Genomic DNA, 20,068 nt, shown 5'->3' with positions numbered 1-20,068 from the left:
CCCATTTAGCACCATGATTATATAACCCATATCCTATGGCTGCTGTTGTTCCTCTCTTCTCTTCACCCCCTCCCCAAGGCAATCATTACAAATACAACATAAGACATTAACGACTCGTTTAAGATATAAAGCTATTTTGAAACTTTTTTTTGGCAGAGAAATGTACACTTTTTTATATATTGTTGTAGTTTACTACTTTTTCTTAACATGGCAAACTGGGGGAGTAGGTAATGGGTGAGTGGGGGCCACAGTACCTTTCCTGTGGGAAGAGACATCCAAATTTATTTGAAAATTCAGCCTGTGCAGGGGGCGTTCTATGGAACTGGTAAGTACTTCTAGGAAGGGCTCGAGGCTATTTGGTAGTTTTGGCAATTCATTTTTTATAACAATTAGAGCTGGTATAACAGAATCCAAGGCTTTGAGTAATAACAAGTGGGAGATGCATTACTCTGCAGCTGTTAAATACCTGACATGGGCATACTCACTGACACTGGGCATTTGAAATGGAAAGTTAAAATTCCCATTTGCTTTCTAATTAAGGGAAGTGAATAGAGTGAAGTTACCTGGTTATACTAAAAAATTTGACCACAAACCCTTCATTGTGCATTATACGATGGTGCTGCTGGATAAGTTCATTTAGGATTAAGTAAACCTTTTGAACAGGGAGTTAGATCCTGCCAAGGAAACACCACATCATTCATTAGTTCATTAGCAGGCCAAGTAGAAGAGAACTATATACAAATGTAAAGCGGTGCTTGCATATGTAATGCATTAGAACTAGATTGATTAGGAGTGAAATCAGGAAGCATTTTTTCACACAAAGGGTGGTGGAAATTTGGAATTCCCCCCCAAGTGGCTGTGGATGCTAAAACAATTGAAGTACAAAAGAGGCATAAGAAGTAGCACTGTGCCTGACTCCAGTGAATCTACCCATAACAGCAATAAGTTTCACCAGCATTTCTAGTGCTCCTTACATCAGAGGAAGACACTTGCGTCTTTCACTACTATTATGGGCTTAGTCGTTTTCGCAGATCTGCACGATGGTACATAGTTCATATGAAAAACTAGTTACATTTTTTGTTCAACCATGGCATGAATGCCTTTATCATAGACACACATAATGTGAATTGCTTATTGCAGCTTCACTAGTTGGCACTGATAAAAGGTAGAGGGTTTGCCGAGCCATCAGACTGATGAATTTTTCCAAGCTTTGTTCTAGAGCCCAAGGTGCACGATGCTAGCACTGAGGAAAGAGAGAACTTTCCATTTGAGGCACCCAGCGTCACACCAAAATTAGTTACAAGATGCAATAGATGTTAAGCTTAGCTCCTTCCACACTGCTCTTAGCACCAACTAATTGGGAGTTACCTGCTTATATTGTCCTGTAGAAAACTGAATAGAATTATTCCTCCACACAATTTAGATTTATTGCCACGACAAGGTTCCATTTGAAAATTCAAATATCATACCTTATAGGTGAGGGTTAGTATCCAAACACTGATTGGCTAACTCAAGCCAAGCCAAAAAGTTAGATGGGAACATGGGAGATGCAGAAGGGTTATGGGCTCAGTGTCCAAGTGCATACTTCCCCACTCCAAAAGACATGAGTGGAAAGTCCAGCAGTTCAAAAAAAAACCTTGTTTAGTGGTTGGCCATTACTGTCATTGTCATTGAAGCTGACAGATATTCTTAATCCAAGCAATTTTTGGTTCCAAGACCTCCATCATGTTCTTTTTCCTTCTTTGTTTGCTACAAAGAATATAAATTGGGTAACACCAGATCTTAGAATCACAGAATGGTTACAGCACCGAAGGCAGCCGTTCAGTTGTGGCCGAATCAGTGTTTTATAAAGGTTCAACATAACTTTTTTGCTTTTGTACTCTATGCCTCTATTTATAAAGACCAGGATCCCCTGTACTTTTTTAACCGCTTTCTCAACCTGTCCTGCCACTTTCAAAGATTTGTGCACATATAGCCCCAGATCTCTCTTTTTTAGAATCATAGAAACATTACACCAGAGAGAAGGCCTTTCGGCCCATCGAGACCATGCCGACTCTTTGTAAGAGCAATCCAGTTAGTCCCAATCCCCCGTTCTTTCCCTGCAGCCCTGCAAATTTTTTCCATTCAAATATTTATCCAATTCCTTTTTGAAAGCCACGACTGAATCTGCATCCACCACCCTTCCAGGCAATGCATTCCAGATCATAACTACTTGCTGCATAAAAAAGTTTCTCACGTCGGCTTTGGTTTTTTTTGCCAATCACCTTAAATTTGTGTCCTCTGGTTCTCCGCCAATAGGTTCAGTTTCTCTTTATTTACTTTAGCTAAACCCATCTCTCTACCCTTTCTCTACTTGTCCTGCCACCTTCAAACATTTGTGCACATATACCCCCAGGTCTCTGTTTCTGCACCCCCTTTAGAATTGTACCATTTAGTTAATATTGCCTATTCTCGTTCTTCCTGCTAAAATGTTTATCTTCGCACTTCTCTGCATTAAATTTCATCTGCCAACTGTCCGCCCATTCCACCAGCCTGTCTATATCCTCCTGAAGTCTATTACTATCCTCCTCACTGTTTACAACACTTCCAAGTTTTATGTCATCTGCAAATTTTGAAATTGTGCCCTGTACACCCAAGTCATTAATATATCAAAAAAAGCAGTGGTCCTGGTACCCACCCCTAGGGAACACCACTGTATACCTTCCTCCAGTCCGAAAAACAACCATTCACCACTACTCTCTGTTTTCTGTCACTTAGCCAATTTCATATCCATGCTGTTACTGCCCCTTTTATTCCACGGGCTTCAGTTTCGCTGACATACCTATTATGTGGCACTTTATCAGATGCCTTATGAAAGTCACATCAACCACATTACCCTCATCAACCCTCTCTGTTACCTCATCAAAAAACTCAATCAAGTTAGTTAAAAACAATTTGCCTTTAACAAATCCGTGTTGGCTTTCTCTTATTAATCCACACTTGCCCAATTGACTATTAATTTTGTCTCAGATTATCGTTTCTAAAAGCTTCCCTACCACCAATGTTAAACTGACTGGCCTGTAGTTGCCAGGTTTATCGATTAGTTAATTGATCATGGGATCCACTATCTTCATGTTCTAGATTTTTTATAAAAATATTGCATCCCAAAGGCATTAAGAACTTGTGAAAATTAAAAAATGCTATCCAGACTAGAGCAACATTGGTAATTGCTTTATAAATCAAACTGGAGGTAGGGCAGTAATATAACACTCACCACTCCCTTCCCCTTTTAAGTTTCAGGTAGGAGAAAGCAGGTTGTCCACTTTCAGCAGCACTAAGAAAGTTCTACAATTGGGTTTTAGCTTCAATTCAACCTGTGGTATCAATAGATGCCAAGGCTCTGATTGCAAATTTGCAGTGTGGGGAAATAACTGGTGATCTGCAGCTTTGTTTGCTCCTACTTCAGGCCAACTTCCTGGCTGCTTCATCCAGTCAAACAAAACCCAATGGAGCTTCTCTCAAACACTCCAACTTGATTGGCTAAAACTGCTCCTTTCTTTTCCAATTCAATCTATCAGCATAGAATACACATCTAAATTGGATAGTCAAAGGCTGGCACACGACTACAAAATTCCAACAACCCTGAAGTCTAGTTCAGGAAACATTATACAAACCATAATCTATAGCTGGGGATGTGCAAACTGAATCACTTTAGTCACAAATGTTCTTGAACGCTGGCTACCTGACCTTGAAGTCCAGACAACCTAGTCTCGTTTGTGCCTCTGCTTCTTGCTTATTGGTTTGGAACGGGCTATTAATATTGTTGCCTCGATGATTGATAAGTTCTAAAACAGAACAAGATCTGTCAGTGTCAGCAACCTGATTATGCAAGTTAATGGTTTTGAGATATAAATTTGAGCCTTGAGGCACCATGGTGCCTAACCATGCAACCTACAAAGTCAAAGTTTGCACACCCTGAACTATAAGATTTTCAGGATAGAAACAGAATGTTAACACAGTAACCCAAATATTCATGAATGCATCACATTCTTGTATCTGTAAAATATATGTGGACCCTCAAAAGTTAATTACTTGGAAGATTTATTGCATTTGACCAGGTTAACTGATCAGATAACAAACAGGTTGATAGGGAAAGTTGTCCAACATAAAAACTTCCAACCGGGTTAGAGCAAAAACTAATACTACTTTTGATTAGATACTGAACTTACTGTATATCCTGACACTCAGAAAACAAGTTTCCGGGAAAGGAAGTGAGACAAGCGAAGCTGTCTATGATGAGTCATTGCATTAATATCTCAATGTCACTGTGTACTGGGTTAAAAGCCAGGTTGACACATGATAGACCCGGAATATAAGTGAATCAGAGGGAGCATCCATTCACTTCAAATTGAGGCATCTGTTGGGTTTTATTTATATGTTTGATTGACAGCTGAGTTTAAGAGACATGTTTAAATTTAGTTTGCCCTTGTTGCTATGATTAATTGGTCTGAAGCCAGAGATAGGTCATAGGCTCTGAACTCAGCAACAAATTCCCATGTAAAGGTTAATATTCAAACTCTGTTGCCAATAATACAATAGCAGCTGCTCAATGCACTTAAGTGCATGGGGCACCTGCTCCCCTGAAACAGTCAATGTCCCAAGAAGTACTCAGTATGCCTCAGTGAGGCTAGCAAGTTTAAAAGGGACCAGGAACTGGCGCACAAGTTATGCATTAAGCTCATTAGGCCCCTGGCCTTTAATTCAAAGCACTGAAGGGCAGTCTTAATTAAGGCACTGTTACCCTTCACATTGGTGCTTCTAGCCCCTCCCCATGGCCCGAAAAGTGCGCAGTGCAACCAGCAGCCCTTTAATAGCTGCTGACGTTGAATAATGCAAGGAGACACGCCTGAAGCACTAGCAAGTTGTACAATAGCAGGAGATCAAACAGGCAGTAGTCTTCAGTAAAAGCACCTGAGCAGCACTGACATTGGCCTGTGGCCAGTCTACAATGTACTTTAAATATAGCCAACATGATTTATTTTCTATCTTGAGGGATACAAAAAGTTGTATCTGCTGTAATTCTATAAGAGTCCTTGCTTCTGTTCTCCTGTCCACTAGCACTTTGGCCCAAGCCAAGTGAAATATTTATTCTTACACCTTTCACAAGATCGTACAGCTTGTGAAATAACAGAAAACCAAAATACAGTGATAGATTTTATTTTTGATCCCTAGGTTCACTACAAATTATTACAGGCAAAAGCATATATGGGCATAGAAGTGAGGGCTCATTTATAGTTCCCAGACACAAGTTGATCTTTTGAAGCTTAATGATCCTAATCTCAGATTCTGCTCCTGAATTGATACAGGCTCAGTGTTCTGAAGTTATCAGTTTAGCTGAAGAGGCAAGGTACAGCTTATATTCAAGCTTAAGGTTTGGCTACAACACATTCTTCTCAAGCTCTAGATAGAGAAACCCTAACACTAAATTTAGCTTTTACTGATGGATTAGGAGTCAGTATATGGGATTGTGCATATTCATATGCAGGTGGAACATATGAATATGCACAATCCCATATTTGAGTTACTTAAACTTCCATTAGCATGAATTGAAATTCTGTAAGATAACTTACAGGCAGAATTAGCATTGGATATTTGATCTATACCAATAGGCATTAGCTGACCAGCTCTAGTCCATTGTTATTGCCCTCAGCCACTATTAGTGAGTTCTTTTAAAGCCATTTTGCACTTCACTTGTTGTCAAATGAACCACTCCTACATTTTAAATGTCATCACTGCCTTAGTGACATAGGATGAAATACAGGTCAATTCAGTGCTCAAACTCCACAATTAGAAGTAAATGGCTTTGCATTACAATTGTCAGCTTGTTTAGTTGTAAATGCAAAGTAAAACTTCATACTTAAGTGTGCCTTCATTAAGGTTTAGTTGCACATCTGTACTGCTCAAATTCAGTTGGTAGCATTATTGCTCAGAATCAAAGTCCTTGGTTTGGGCTTCACTCCAGAGCTTGAATGCATCAGTCTTGAGGGAGCGTTACATGGTCATGTGATGACTTTTGGAATGAGTGGGTCCCAAGATTACCTGCTTGTCAGGCAGCTGTGAAAAGATCCCATCACACCAAGAGCAGGGCAGTTTCTACACCTTGGAGAACAGAGAGATAGTTAATGGTAATCACTGGCACCCATAAATACTACAGATAATAAACCTCAATGTATAGGTATTTATGCAACAGCTGCTGTTTTAAGTCTTACTTTAAAGAGAGATCTGGGCTTTGAATAGTTAGACTTTTTGCATCATATACAGAACAGGTATTAATAACCCTAATACAATTTGCAGCTCTGGTGGTGAATAAAGGAGGTTTGAAAACAGCCAGCTGCCACCAAGGATTTGTTCAGCTTGTATATTTTGAGTTTCAAGTATTCGAGAATTCCCCAGCATAAAAATAGACATGTGGTTGCTCCCCCACAGGATTGTTGGCTCCCAAGTTATCTTGAGGCACAAGTGCAGAGATAGAACAAGCAAGCATATGAGACACATTCAAGATGAAGTATCAATATCTCCAAACAAACATTTCCATTTGCTAAGGGGCTCAGCCACTAAGACATGTGAGCACCAGTTGCTACAATGGTAGAAAATCTGATTTCTGCTTCACTAATGCAGAGTAGAGGCCAGGTCCTACACTTCTGAGTTGGAGATAGTAAAGTTCCAGGCATCCCCAATAGTATTCAAAATAGTACTGGTGAAGGACTAGGAACAAGTCAAGTGTACTTAACCCAAGGATTTTTGCTTCAAACCAGCCAACCTTGGACAGAATGCATTCTTTCCACACAGTTAGGTTGGACAACCTTTAGATTAAGACAGACTTTCATTTCCATGACAAAATAGGTTGCCTCACAGTATTGTAAATTAGGACATGTGCCAGTATAAACTGATTACTTGTGCAAAACAAATAGACATATGGCTCTCAAAAGACAAGTTAGAGACTTTCCTCAAATGCCATTTTGGGTTGGCTGGCACTGTTCAGCACCATCTGTTAATGTGCAGTCTCTACAGTAGAGATTTCAAACAACTTGTACAACTCTGCTGTAGTTGAAATTGCCAACCTGTCAACTATATAGTGTCAGATAGTCACCAGAGATTTTGCCAATGAATGCATGAGCATCAGGAGTGCAATTGTTGATCCGACTAGTTGTAGGCTCAAATAACATCCTCGTGCTCCCATTACATTAGTCAGAAGAACCAGTTTTCTGGATTTAATCTATTTAGTTCAGTTGACAGCTTTATGATGTCTGGAAATCAGGGATTTATAATACATCCAAAAATGGACAGGGAAAGGCCAGCTTGTCTATCAAGCCTGTCCTGCACAGTTATGGTGCAACTGAGCATAGTGATCCCTGACATGCAGAAGCCATGTAATCTCGAGGGGCAAAAAAATATTTTAAAATCCTAGGCCAATTCAGGAAAAAAAATCTGAACCACAAAGGTGATCAAAACAAGTTCTACAAAACACAATGAAACATATCACCCAATACCCCATCTACCTTTTGTACACATGAGCTACTGCCAGGAACACAGCCAACTCCCTTTAAAATGTTTGCAGCAAATCTGCACTCGCTGCGTGAGCTGGCAATTTGTTTGGAGTTGATGACCCTCTGCAAAAACATCCAACTTAGTTCTGCTTATGAAATATACATACATGCCCTGGTCCTCCCAACCTATCCACTTCAAAGTGGACAGACATAATCTAGTCCTGACGATCAGGCATACACTTTTCTAGAATAAAAAAAAGCTACCACAATTGGCTTGAACAACTAAGGGCCTTTAAACCAGGTAACAATCTAGTGATTGTCCTCAATCTTTTCCAGGAACTCTCACTATGAGGGGAGAAAAACTGGACGCAGTATTCCAGATGAGGCCAACCAAGGTCTCACAGAAGGACAATAGTGCTTGTGTATAGTGGATCATCCTAGCAATATAGCCTAACATTCCATTTGCTTTTGCCTGACAGCCTTCAGATTCATATACTATAACTTGGTCTTTTTGCTCAATATCACAACCAGATCCATTGAATGATTGAAGTGGCTGCAAAAACCACATTAAAATGAAGTTCATTGCCACAAGCAGGGAAGCTATAAAAGTATAAATTGATAGTCCTACCTTATGCTATAACTGGCAATAGTAGATGCAGCAAAGTAGAGTGAAAAATATGAAGGCACAATACAAATACTGAATAAAAAGGAGCTGAAGCCATTGCATTTATATCTGCCACAGAGATTATGACAATGAGCTGTGAAGTAAATTTACTGCTTTACCAGTTGCATGTTGAGGATTCTCCATAAGACTGAAGTTTCAAGCACCACTACAGACTCCAGCACAATGTAGGCTGACATTTCAGAATAGAACTAAGAATGAACCATTTAGTCTAACCCCACTCCCTTTAATATTCTGCCAATTGAAAGAAAGCATCAAACTTTTGGTGGTGTCACTCAGATTTTGCTGGTCACTTATTGTCCACTGCAAATTGACCCTGGCCCCTATAAGACACTGGTGGGTGCTGTAGACTCACTATCCAGAGTTAGTGCAGCTCAGAGCCCCTTGAGTTAGGGCTAGACAAGCAATTATTTTATATTAAAAAATTAAAATGACACAAGTACATTTGGAGCAGGATGTTCAAACTTTGTCTTTAAGGGCCACATAGAAAACATGTTGGAAACTTGTGAATCTTGGATCCACATAGTTTAAATCCATTACTTTGCACATGGTGTTCTGATTTAGAATTCATCCACCAAGACCTAAAGCACCAATTCATAAAATTTAAACATGACAAACAAATACAAGACTAAATATGACTGAATTGCCTGGGCTTCAAGGGCCAGAATCCCAGTGGTCAGGGTCAAAGTGTCAAACACCTGCTCCAGAATATCAAGGGTACAGGATGCAAACTAATTGCTCTCATTTGCATTGCTACTATGGCACTAGGCAACAATAAGCTAGTCCTTCTAGGAAGATTTGGAAAACATTGAAGTAAAGGGACTCATTTAACCATTTTCTCCATCCCTGCAATGTCTCAAGTCCAGTGGCACTGCACCAATTAGGAACTTTTCACCATGTGGAACTCACCACCTAAAATGTTGGTTACCTGCCCAAAAACCCCAGTTACAGCAGTGAGTAAAGATGCAGTTATTTACAAAACTCATCTAAGCAATGAGAGATCTCATTACTTAGATGAGTTTGATACAAATATATCAGATTGATAAGCAGATAAAGCCAGCAGTGTAAACTGATTTATCCAAGTCCTGAAATATTATTGTTGCTGCCACCCTTTTAATGCTGAATATTGCAAAACCTGAAGGAAAGTTTCACTCCATAGCTAGTGTTAAAAGCAGAATAAAAAGTATGAAAAAACTAAATATGACAATTACCAAGCTAGTATCTCACCAGGGCACTAGACCCCAATAAAAAGACAATTGGTAACTGGATGTTTTTGGAATACCACTGCAAGTAGTGGTTCGTGATCATTACTGAATGCAGACCAGGTGTCACTTCAGTAATTAAGAACAATAGTGATGTAATGTGGGAGGCAGGAGCTCAAGATGGGTGGTATGCATCAAAAAAGTGTTTTGTACATAAAGCAGCCTGCAAATAGGCATATGCTATCCAATATCCAATAGCTGTGCATTTGGGGTTTCTGAATGGAGTCAAATGGGCTTATTACAATTCACTGCTGCAGCATAGAGTCAGATTTGGACTAGACAATGGTTCATTTTACATGCAATTGTTTATTACAAAAAATGCATAGAGTCATCTCAAGTCAGTAACTTCATATTAAGGCAGACTAGTTGTAATTGCAAGAAACATGCAACAAGTTCTTAACTGCATTTAGTGTAGATTAGACACATTTAGATGATTACCAAACTACAAAAACATAACTAGATACAAATTAAGTTGCCCCAGTTAGCTAGCTAGCCAGAATTGTCCCACTAAAAGCCAGCATTCATTGAACAAGCATAACCTACTCTACAGTTTGGAATCAGTGCTAATGAGATAAACACCTATGCTAATGAGATTTTTGAATCAAGCATTCATTCTAGCAGAGAAATGCCCCAATCTATTGAGGTTTGTCAATTCCAGTTTGTTCCTTTTCTATTGGCTCCAAGCTTTCAGTCAGCTGCGGGAGAAAGGGACCCACCAGCCAGTTAAGGGGAGTGTTGTGAAGCACATAGTCCATCACCCCATCCATTGCCTCACGGATCTTCAGCATTTGCTCTTTACTCTGTGCCAGGAATTGTGTAGACAGATCCTGGAACGAGCTAGCTGATGAAAAAGAGCTGGAGATTTCTTCAGCTAGTTTACACATATTCTGCACTTGATCTTTAATATTCTGAGGCAGACCATTAACATTTGAAGCCAGGGTCCGGCAGATGGTCCGTAGCCGATCAGAGAAATTCCGAGTCATGGCCAGTGATTGAGATTCAAGCTGCTACAATAAAAAAAACTATGTTACTTTCCAATCTATACCCATGTTGCTCGCACACTATCCATATTTGGGGGGGGGGGGGGGGGGGGGTAGAAAGAAGCAGATCAGCAATGAAAACAAGTCAAACTGCTTGCATATCTCCATGGAATTGCCAGGCTATCATTGGCAAACTTTGTTTATGATCTGGGAAGAATGGATTTAGGAATATAGGTGTGCCGAATTGGAAACCACTTGCATACAAGCAAAATAATCTCATCAACCCAAACTGGTGCAAGATTTATATGGATGATCAAAAGAAAGCCAATTGACTATGTCAAGAGTAATTAATCACATCCTGAAGTGCAGTTACAGTTGTAGGTCAATGTTTGTATACAGAAAGCCCCTACAAGGAGGCAACCCAAATGAAGTTAGGTAGGATTGGAGAGAAACTCCTGCTCTTGGATCAAGGCCACAGCATTTTATGTTCACCTTTAACTAACTCAGACAAGACCTCAGTTTAATGCCTCATCTGGAGGCTAGCACCAACACTAAAGCTTAGGTTATGATGACGTCTCAAGAGTGGGGCTACTAAGCTGACACTTACACTTTTACATGGTTCCATACATATTTGATTGAAATAGATCAGCCATATGCAAGTGCCTTGTCCACCTAATGCATAGTATACTAAAACAGACAGGAGTTATTTAACATGATACTTCTATCATGGGCTGGTACAGAGCATGTTACCTGCTGAAATAGCAGTGCTGATCCAGCTACTGCAGATAGGAATGGCCTAGGTGGAATCTACCAAGAGTCCTTCACAACAACTGACATTATAAGCACCTCAACATAAAACATCCCAAAGCACATCAGGAGGAACAAAGAAAATTTGACACCAAGCTACAGAAGGAAATATTATGACATGATCAAAAGCTTGGTCAAAGAGGTAGGTTTTAAAGGAGTGTCTTAAAGGGAGAGGTGAAGGAATTCCAGAACTTAGGGCCCAGGCAGCTGAAGGCACAGCCACCAATGGTGGAGCAATTTAAAAAAAAAAATCAGGGATGCACAAGAGCAGAGATCTTGGATGGTTGGGCATTACAGGGATAGGGAGGGGTGAGGCCCATGGAGGGATCTGAAAACATGAGATTTTTTTTAATAAAAAGTGTTCCCAAACCAGGAGCAAACATGGTTAACAAGCATTAGGGCGATAGGTGAACAAGACAGTTAGAATATGGGCAACAGAGTTTGGGATGAGCTCAAGTGTATGGAGTGGAAGATGAGGCTGGCCAGGAGAGCATTGGAATAGTCAAATCTGGAGGTAACAAAAAAAGCATGGATGAGTGTTTCAGCAACAGATAAGCTGAGGCAGGGACAGAGAGACAACGTTATGGAGGTGAAAGTAGACAGTCTTTGTGATTGAGCAGATGTGGTCTGAAGCTCAACGTCAAATAGGACACCAAGGTTGCAAATGGTTGGGTTCAGCCTCAGACAGTGGCCAGGGAGAGGGATGGAGTTTGTGGCAGGGACTGAAGACAATGGCTTAGTTCTTCCCAATACTTAGATGGAAGAAATTTTTGCTCATCCACTACTGGATGTCAGACAAGCAAAGTGACACATCAGATTGTGAAGGGTCAAGTGAGGTGGTGGCAGTGAGTGTCAGAGTACATGTGGAACCGGTTATGATTTCAGATGATGTCACTGAGGGGCAGCATGTAGATGAGAAATAGGAGGAGCCCAGAGGTAATGGTGCAGGAGCAGGAAAAGCAGCCAGAGAATCACTGCAATGGCTAAGAATAAATGCTAAGAATGGAACAATCCCACCCAGCTGGAGGATGGTGTAGTCAACTGTCAAAAGCTGCAGACAGGTTAAGGGATAGTTTACCATGGTCACAGTTGTATAGGATGCCATTTACTGACTTTGATAAGGGCTGTTTCATTACTGTGGCAGGGACAGAAACCTGATCAGAGGGATTCAAACAGTTGTGGGAAAGATCAGCATGGATTCAGGAGGTAACACATTCAAAGGACTAGAGGAAAAAAGGTTGGAGTTGGGGCAGTAGTTTGAGAGGACAGAGGGGTCAAAGTTGGGAAGACAGTGGTTGCCTCATTTGCTTCTCAACTGCTAGACATCATGAACTCCATGTTGAGGTTTGGGGCAAAGGATGGGCAGGAAGTTATGGCATCAGACTGCCACTACATTAAGGAAGCCTTCAAGTTCTTACTTCAGGTTTCTCAGACAGCTCCTCTTTTGCTTGGCCATCTGGCTGCTGCTTTCTCCATTCTAGCAGAATCAGGTTCAAAGTTGCTCCAACATCCTGTAGTTTAAGTTGAGCTGAATCAGCTCCTTTCTTTGCCATTTCAATCTAGAAATACATGATTTACATTTAGTCAGCATAGTCATCATGATTAACAGTGATAATTCAGCTTTAAAAACCCCCATCCTGAAAGGTTAAGAATGAACTCAGCTACCATGCAAAAGCACCAGAGATAGTCACTTGATTTTTTTTTGGGGGGTGGGGAAGGGAAAGATTCAACAAGGACAATCTCCCTGATACTTAGCTGTACCCTGGATTACTGGAGGAAAACAGACAATTTGAACAAGATCTCCAGTAGGACAATCTTTTAGGCATGTTGAATTGTCTTGGCATAGGAAAGTTAATATTTAAGCTATAGTATACAAAGCAGACTTATCTAGGGCATTATGTTAAGGATGGGAGACTTCATAATTTAAAGTGAAATTAAATAGAACAAAAAACCAGATGGTTGGTAATGTTGAGCTGGACTGCAAGCCAAGAGCACAGCAAATATGACAACTACATACAAACTACACAAGTGAGTTGTTTCCTTACCAGATCTACAAGGTTGTGGAGCTGAGAGAGGGTCTCCTGGCCATTCTGCTTTGATTGCTGCATCTTGGCTATAGAATACTGGTATGCACGATTGCGGACCTTTGAAGATAAAGATCCCAAGCGTACATAATAACTCTGCTCCTGTACTGTTGCTGTGTCAGAGCCTTCAGTAGAAGTGGCCACTTTAGCTGGAAGAAAAAAAAAGTCTTTAGGCTGGATATCAGGATGCAGTCATTTGTTTTCAGTTACTTCAAGAATATTTCTTCCTTCCTCTCCCAAGAGGAGCTTCAGCCTCGAGCTCATTTGTAAAGTCAAAGGGGAGCAGAAGAACCCAAGATTGGTTAAGGATTAGCTAAGTCTCAATCAAAATCTGGTTTTGGAAAAAATGCAAGCAGCATGTGTTATTTAATAGCAAATCTGTACTATACCCAATCTGGAGTACTATGTAGGCTCATTGAAGCAAATAGATACACAGCACAGTCAAGAGCAATTAGTCATTATAACTAGCCTGGTAACCTTGTAGTAAAAGGTTTCAAGTTTGTAGTTACCTAGCTCTTCCTTGGTCATGGGAAGATAGCGATCAACCAGTTCCTCAGATTTGAGGAGAGAAATATCCATACCAGTAGCCACCAGCTGACCCACAGCACTGGCACCTTCAACCACAACTGCTTTTGTTCTTTCCAGGTTGCCTTGTACTGCAGTGGTCGTCACATCTACAACCCCCATCACTGATTCTTTTACATCGGTCATCTTTGATGTCACTAGCTCCTTTGTTTCAGCAAGGACCTGTAATATGATGGATGTGTAGGTCAACAATTGCATGTTAGCTAATACACAAGTTATTCTCCTCCCATTTAAAATATAACCAGATGTACATTTGATTAGGGGCTTCAGTTATTAAGTGCTTTATTATATAGAGACAATTTTTATCCAACATCTTCAAAAATGGCATGAAGGTCCAAGTCCAGGGCTTGAACACAACATAGGTTAACAATGCAGTAATGGGGAAACATTTTTTGGTTAAATGGTAAGCAGAGGCTATTTGCCTGTTCAAGTGCACACAATTCACAAGGTACTGAAGGAAGATAGGAGCTCACCTGGGCTCCTTCAATTAACAAATTAGTTATTTCTATGAAAAAAAGAGATGGGACTAAGCAGATAGCCAACACAGGCTTAATGGGCCAGAGGACTTTGTTATCCAGATAGATAGATAGATAATGATACTAAAAGCAGTGTGCATTATGACTTAATCTACAAGTTTCCAGCCCCCTACTGAAGAGCAAAAAGGAACATTTTCTCCCATCTAGTTGACAACCATATGTTACTAACCTGGTCTGTGGCCTGATGAAGGATTGGAAGCTTCTCCTCTAGCTTGTCCAAGCCTTTGCAGGCATACTCATTAGCTGCTGCAACTGAATAGAGAACATTGTCAAAAAAGATAGTCTATGACAAAGTGGCAACACTACCTTATGCTGACAGTAATGTCACATTGGACTGCTCCAGGATCAGGCAGCTAAGGGAAGGGCCTTCACTGGGAGGAGACAATGAAAATGTCTTCATACTATATACAGTTAGCAAGAATTCTAACCATACCAGAACTGCTCAATTTTATATTGAGCTAAAAGTCTGACTAGTGTGGTCTCCATGCAGGTATGGTTAGCTGACTCACATCTGTAGCCAAGCTTTGTACATTACTAGCTACTTTAATCTGTCTAAAAGTAATACTCCTCTAGTACAGTTGGTTAAACATTAAGGAAGTCAGCTCCTCTACTTAAGCAAGCCAGCTGCAGTAAGGTACCAAAATTGCAAATAAATCCTTCCTATTAATCAGAAATTTACAAAATTGACAAGCTGGAAAAGACCAGCTGGTCCATCAAGCCTGCCCCACACTCATTGGTTGGGATTATCATAAGACACTTCCCCACTTTTGAGCTGGATTTATCACAACTAATTGAAGCTGTCCAGGAGCTTTTCTGGTTGGGCACATATGATCTCATTTAATACTGGGAGAAGTAGTGACAACTTCCCATTTGTTTGAAGTGGCCCTCATCTACACACATGTAGGAGCCAAATACTTCACTGTGCATAACTAGTGACTGCTCACAAGATGGGTCCTATAACCACTGGCTTCAGACATTTAAGTGAAGTATACATTTACCTCCTTTGCAATTTGCTCCTAGCTAAGGAGTACTGTGTTTCACACTAATTTTGTATTGTCTAGTAGTGATTGGAAGATATGCTCAGTGTTGCTTTAAAAAAAAAAAGAGACTCATCTTACTTTGAGGTTCTAGCTTGTCCATAATGGGTTTGGCACCACTGGCAGCTACAGCTGAAATGGTTTTCACTCCCTGCTCTGCCATATCACAGACAGTCTTCACAACAGGGTAGCTCTCCTTGGTGCTAGTGTATGCAGCAGATACCTGGTCACAGGCAGAGCTCACAAGAGGCAAGCTTGTCACCCTATCAACCACATTCTGAAACAGAAGCCAAATAGTCAATACAAGATATTGAGAGAATAGTATCTGCTTATATTAGGTGCTCATTTTACAATGGGGCAGAAGTTGCTTGGAGCAGCAAACCAACAGTGCTCGCCACTCCATTGATTTATTTTAAACTTATCACAGTCTTGACTTTGGGCACTTCCTTGAATTGGAAGCAAAGAGCCCAGTGTTAGTAGGACCTGTGGGAGAAGAAAAGGAGGACTCCTCAACCAGAATGCAGCATTTGGCAAGCTGCAAAATTGTTTCTGCAGGCCTTGAACATGAAAAGTACATAAAATCATTGTAAAAAGTGAAGAAAAAATTTAATGACCAAGACTATGAGTAATAAGAATCCACATTTTTGAAAAATGTTAATTGTTTGGCAGTCATTAAGACTTAACTGCATTATTAAAATCTTAATTTAGACCTGCTATTTTTAAATATAGCTGTTTTGTGGCAACTAGTTACTTTCCAGCTGGGCAGATGAGCAAGTTGGCATTTTTTTTCCCAATGATTTCACTGATTAAAGCTATATTGCCAGCTGCAATTTGAAGCAGTCATGTCACCAGTGACCCAGTAGAAGCAAGTTCCAGATTTCCACATTTCACTGCTCACATGTAAACACTGGAACTTGCTCCTCCATTTCACCACTAATGGTGAGCTTACTTATTTTCCAAGCAATTTCTGCCCCAACCATAATTGATCATTAACTGTTCAGACAATCTACACATACAATCAGTATCAAAATATATTTGCTACAAAAGAGTTCTTAAAAAAGGTGCAGGACAATCAAGATATTTAGGTCACCATTACTTTGCTTTCTGTCTCAAATAGTTGTTTTCCAGATTGGAGGGAATTGTGCAGTGTCTCCTAGGGGTCAGTGTTGGGACCACTGCTCTTTTTAATGTATTAATGATCTGGACTTAGGTATACATGGCATAATTTTAAAGTTTGCCAATGACAAAACTCATAGTAAACAGTGAGGAGGATAGGAACAGACTTCAGGAAGACATGCAGACTGCTGAAATTTGACACAAGTGTGAAGTTATTTATTTTGGTAGGAAGAATGAGGAGAGGCAATATAAACTAAATGGTACAATTTTAAAGGGAGTGTAGGGACAGAGACCTTGTGGGGTGGGGGTACACATACAGAAGTCTTGAAGTTGGCAAGACAGGTTGAGAAGCTGTTAAAAGGCAGACAGGATCCTTGGCTTTATAAACAAGAGGCATAGAGTTATGCTGAATCTTTATAGGTCACTGGTTAGGTCCCAGCTGGAGTATTGCCCAATTCTGGGCACCACACTTTAGGAGGATGCCAAGGCCTTGGAGAGGGTGCAGGGGAGATTTACTAAATGGTACTAGGGATGAAAGATATCAGTTACAGAGATAGAAAATCTGGGGTTGTTCTCCTTTGAACAGGAAAGGAGGAGAGATGGGCTAGGTGTTCAGAATCATGACAGTAAATAAGGAGAAACTGTTTCCAGTGGCAGGAAGGTCAGTAACCAGAGGACATTTAAAATAATTGGCAGAAGAACCAGAAGCAACATGAGGGAATTTTTTTTTGAATTAAATAAATCAGTTGTTATAATCAGGAATGCACTGCCTGAAAAAAGGTGGTGGAAACAGATTCAATAGCTTTCAAAAGGGAATTGGATAAATACTTGAAGTGAACAAGTTTGCAGGGCTATGGGAAAGAGGAGAGCACAACTAATTAGATAGTTCTTTTAAAGAGCCAACTCAGGCACAATGGGCCAAATGGCCACCTTCTGTACTGTATTCTGCAATTAGGCCATCAGATTGTTCCAAGTTTAAACTAACTAGCCTCCAGTGGCCCCAAGACCACTATAAACATTAGTGGCAATGCCAAACAGAAGTTTGTGTGTGAAGTAAGCTTGCTAGTTACAAAGTTGTAATTTACTGATTAAAATTATATTAAGTTATTAAATCCAGAGAGCAGGTAATCATTGGGTGCTATCAGATGTGGTAGTTCTAAAGCATTCTACTCTAGACCCAGACTCACTGGAACCAAGTTTTCATTCCCAACCAGGATTTCAGTTTGTAATTAGTAGCAATTTTGCCATTGTTATACATAGTTAATAGATTAGACAGTGGTTTGACCCATAGCTCACCATCACAACTTGGGGAAAGGCCAGGCCTAGGAGTAGCAGATTAAGGAATTGGGCACTAATTATTGAAACAAGTTTTACTAGTATGCTCATACCAAAGAGAGGACAGGCAGTTCTTTTAAAAGCAAACACTAGCTTGGTGACCCCTTCATATAAGGGACTATAGATTTATAGGTAGACAGATTAAGTGATCAAACTAATTTTACAAGCTTAAAAAAAATATCAGTCACTTCACACTGCTTTACCTGTTGGCTCTTATTTTCTTGGTCCTCTGCAGTGTTAGGAACATTATCAGTTGATGCTGATGCCATGATGAACCACAAATCCCTGCTTAGAAACAAATTAAAACATTTCTCAAGTTTTCTAGGACACCAATCCCCTAAAGCTACTACAGAAACTTCAGACAGTATAGAACAGGAAAAATCCTCAGCAAAAGAGGCAACAACAAAGCAAATACAAACTGCCTTTACAGACTTCAACATTAAACTAGCACAACAGATTGACCATTTACTTAGCTTCACTGTAGACCTATTACTAAAAGATAGCCTTAAAATAAATTCCAAATATTGTTCTAGCAGAAGTTTAACAAGATTCTATTTCCAAATGAATTTTTTTTTTTTTAAATTACAGCCTATCCATTCCTTACTTTCTACAAACTTGTCCTGATGTCCTATTCAGCTCATGTGCAACACATTTATACACCTGATCCTATCAGCTGGGTGGCCATTTGTTATTAAACTAACCAATAGAAATTCACAAAATGAAACAACCTGACATCATGCACTAATTGTAATGAGCCTCAGAGGCAGGGTTTTATCACACTTCAATCACACACAGACCATTCCAATAAAATATTCATTTGAATCGGTGCAGTCATTGGGGAAAAAGTGTTGACTGCAATTCAGGACAAAAGTGAGCAGTGTGAGACATGGGACAATTAGGAAATGTCTGGCCTATTCCTAAAATTCTGAGTTGAGTAAGGGCCCAAGGTGATGAACGGGATGATTTAGCCTGAGATAGTGGCTAGGGAGGGGGATGGAGTTTCGGCAAGAGTTTGGCGTTCGTGGTGGGGCTGAAGACAATGGTATCAGTCTTCCCAGTGTTTAGCTGGAGGGAATTGTGGCTCATCTAAGACTGGGTGTTGGAGAAGCAGTTTGACAGCACAGAGTTAATGGAGAGGTCACGAGAAATGGTGGCGAGCTAGAGCTGGGTGTCATCAGTGTACACGTGGAAGTTGGCCCCATGTCTGAGGAGGGTGTCGCCAAACGATGACATCTTTCACAGGCTGAATTCTGTTGCCCTCTGCAATAATCTGCGAATATTCACTGTCTAGGTTCCCATATGAAGAATGATCACTCTCGCAAGATACCAGTGAGCAGCTGACTAGTATGGAACTTCACCTCATCAAGAATCACTGCTTTCAGAACAAAAAAAAGGAACATTTCTCAATATAAAAAAAATGTAGGACACACTGTCAGAACAGTTAGTGTATTTTTCATTGCTACCCAAATATTTTACAATTGTGTACACTTATATAAGTGCGCATAGGTCTTCCCTTATATCGGTCTGCATGAATGGAGAATTTATTTTTAAATTCAGTCTGAATCAATTCAAAAACAGTCATTTCCATCTACACATTGTCCATTGGGGGGGAAAATGTTGATTGCAATCCAGGACAAAAATGAATAGTGTGAGACATGGGACAATTGGGAAATGACTGGCCTTTTCCTAAAATTCTGAGTCAGTTGGAAATTGAATAAAGGTCCTTCTGTTTAATGCTGTAAATTTATCTTTTTCAATTTTTAAAGGTAGCCAACAGGAGTTTAGGCCTAAAGAATAATGAATCTTACTTGAAATGCTCTACTGTTTAAGTTTCCTACATTACCATAGTGACTACACTTCAAAAGTATTTAATTGGCTGTAAATCGCTTTGGGAAGTCCTGAGGTTGTGAAAGGCATTACGTAATTACATCATTGGACCAGCATTGTTTTTGCTATCTGCACTATGATTTTACTTGGCCATCGCAATATCCACAGAATTCACACAGCTCAGCTGGACCTTGGGGATCATCACTCCTGCTGATGGCAAATACCATACACACACAGTGCACTACATACTTTTCCATGTACGAATGGAGCTGTTTGTTTAGTGCTCTGACG

The 20,068-nt window shown here is 40.2% G+C and overlaps 1 protein-coding gene across 1 annotated transcript; it reads right to left on the bottom strand.

The window, feature by feature from the left end:
* Nucleotides 1-9,771: 9,771 nt before the first annotated feature.
* Nucleotides 9,772-18,584, bottom strand: LOC137299734 (perilipin-3-like). Its single transcript, XM_067968673.1, has 8 exons — nucleotides 18,555-18,584; nucleotides 18,154-18,235; nucleotides 15,581-15,776; nucleotides 14,632-14,714; nucleotides 13,851-14,088; nucleotides 13,303-13,490; nucleotides 12,676-12,816; nucleotides 9,772-10,477 (listed from the first exon to the last, which is right to left on the bottom strand). The coding sequence occupies exons 2-8, from the start codon at nucleotides 18,217-18,219 to the stop codon at nucleotides 10,106-10,108; spliced, it is 1,284 nt and encodes a 427-aa protein (XP_067824774.1). The 5' UTR covers nucleotides 18,220-18,235; nucleotides 18,555-18,584; the 3' UTR covers nucleotides 9,772-10,105.
* Nucleotides 18,585-20,068: the final 1,484 nt, after the last annotated feature.

Source organism: Heptranchias perlo, chromosome 29 (assembly GCF_035084215.1).
Source record: "Heptranchias perlo isolate sHepPer1 chromosome 29, sHepPer1.hap1, whole genome shotgun sequence".
Lineage (NCBI taxonomy): Eukaryota > Metazoa > Chordata > Chondrichthyes > Hexanchiformes > Hexanchidae > Heptranchias > Heptranchias perlo.
Note: the sequence above shows the minus strand (reverse complement) of the source record. Positions and strands in the feature narration are given on the sequence as shown.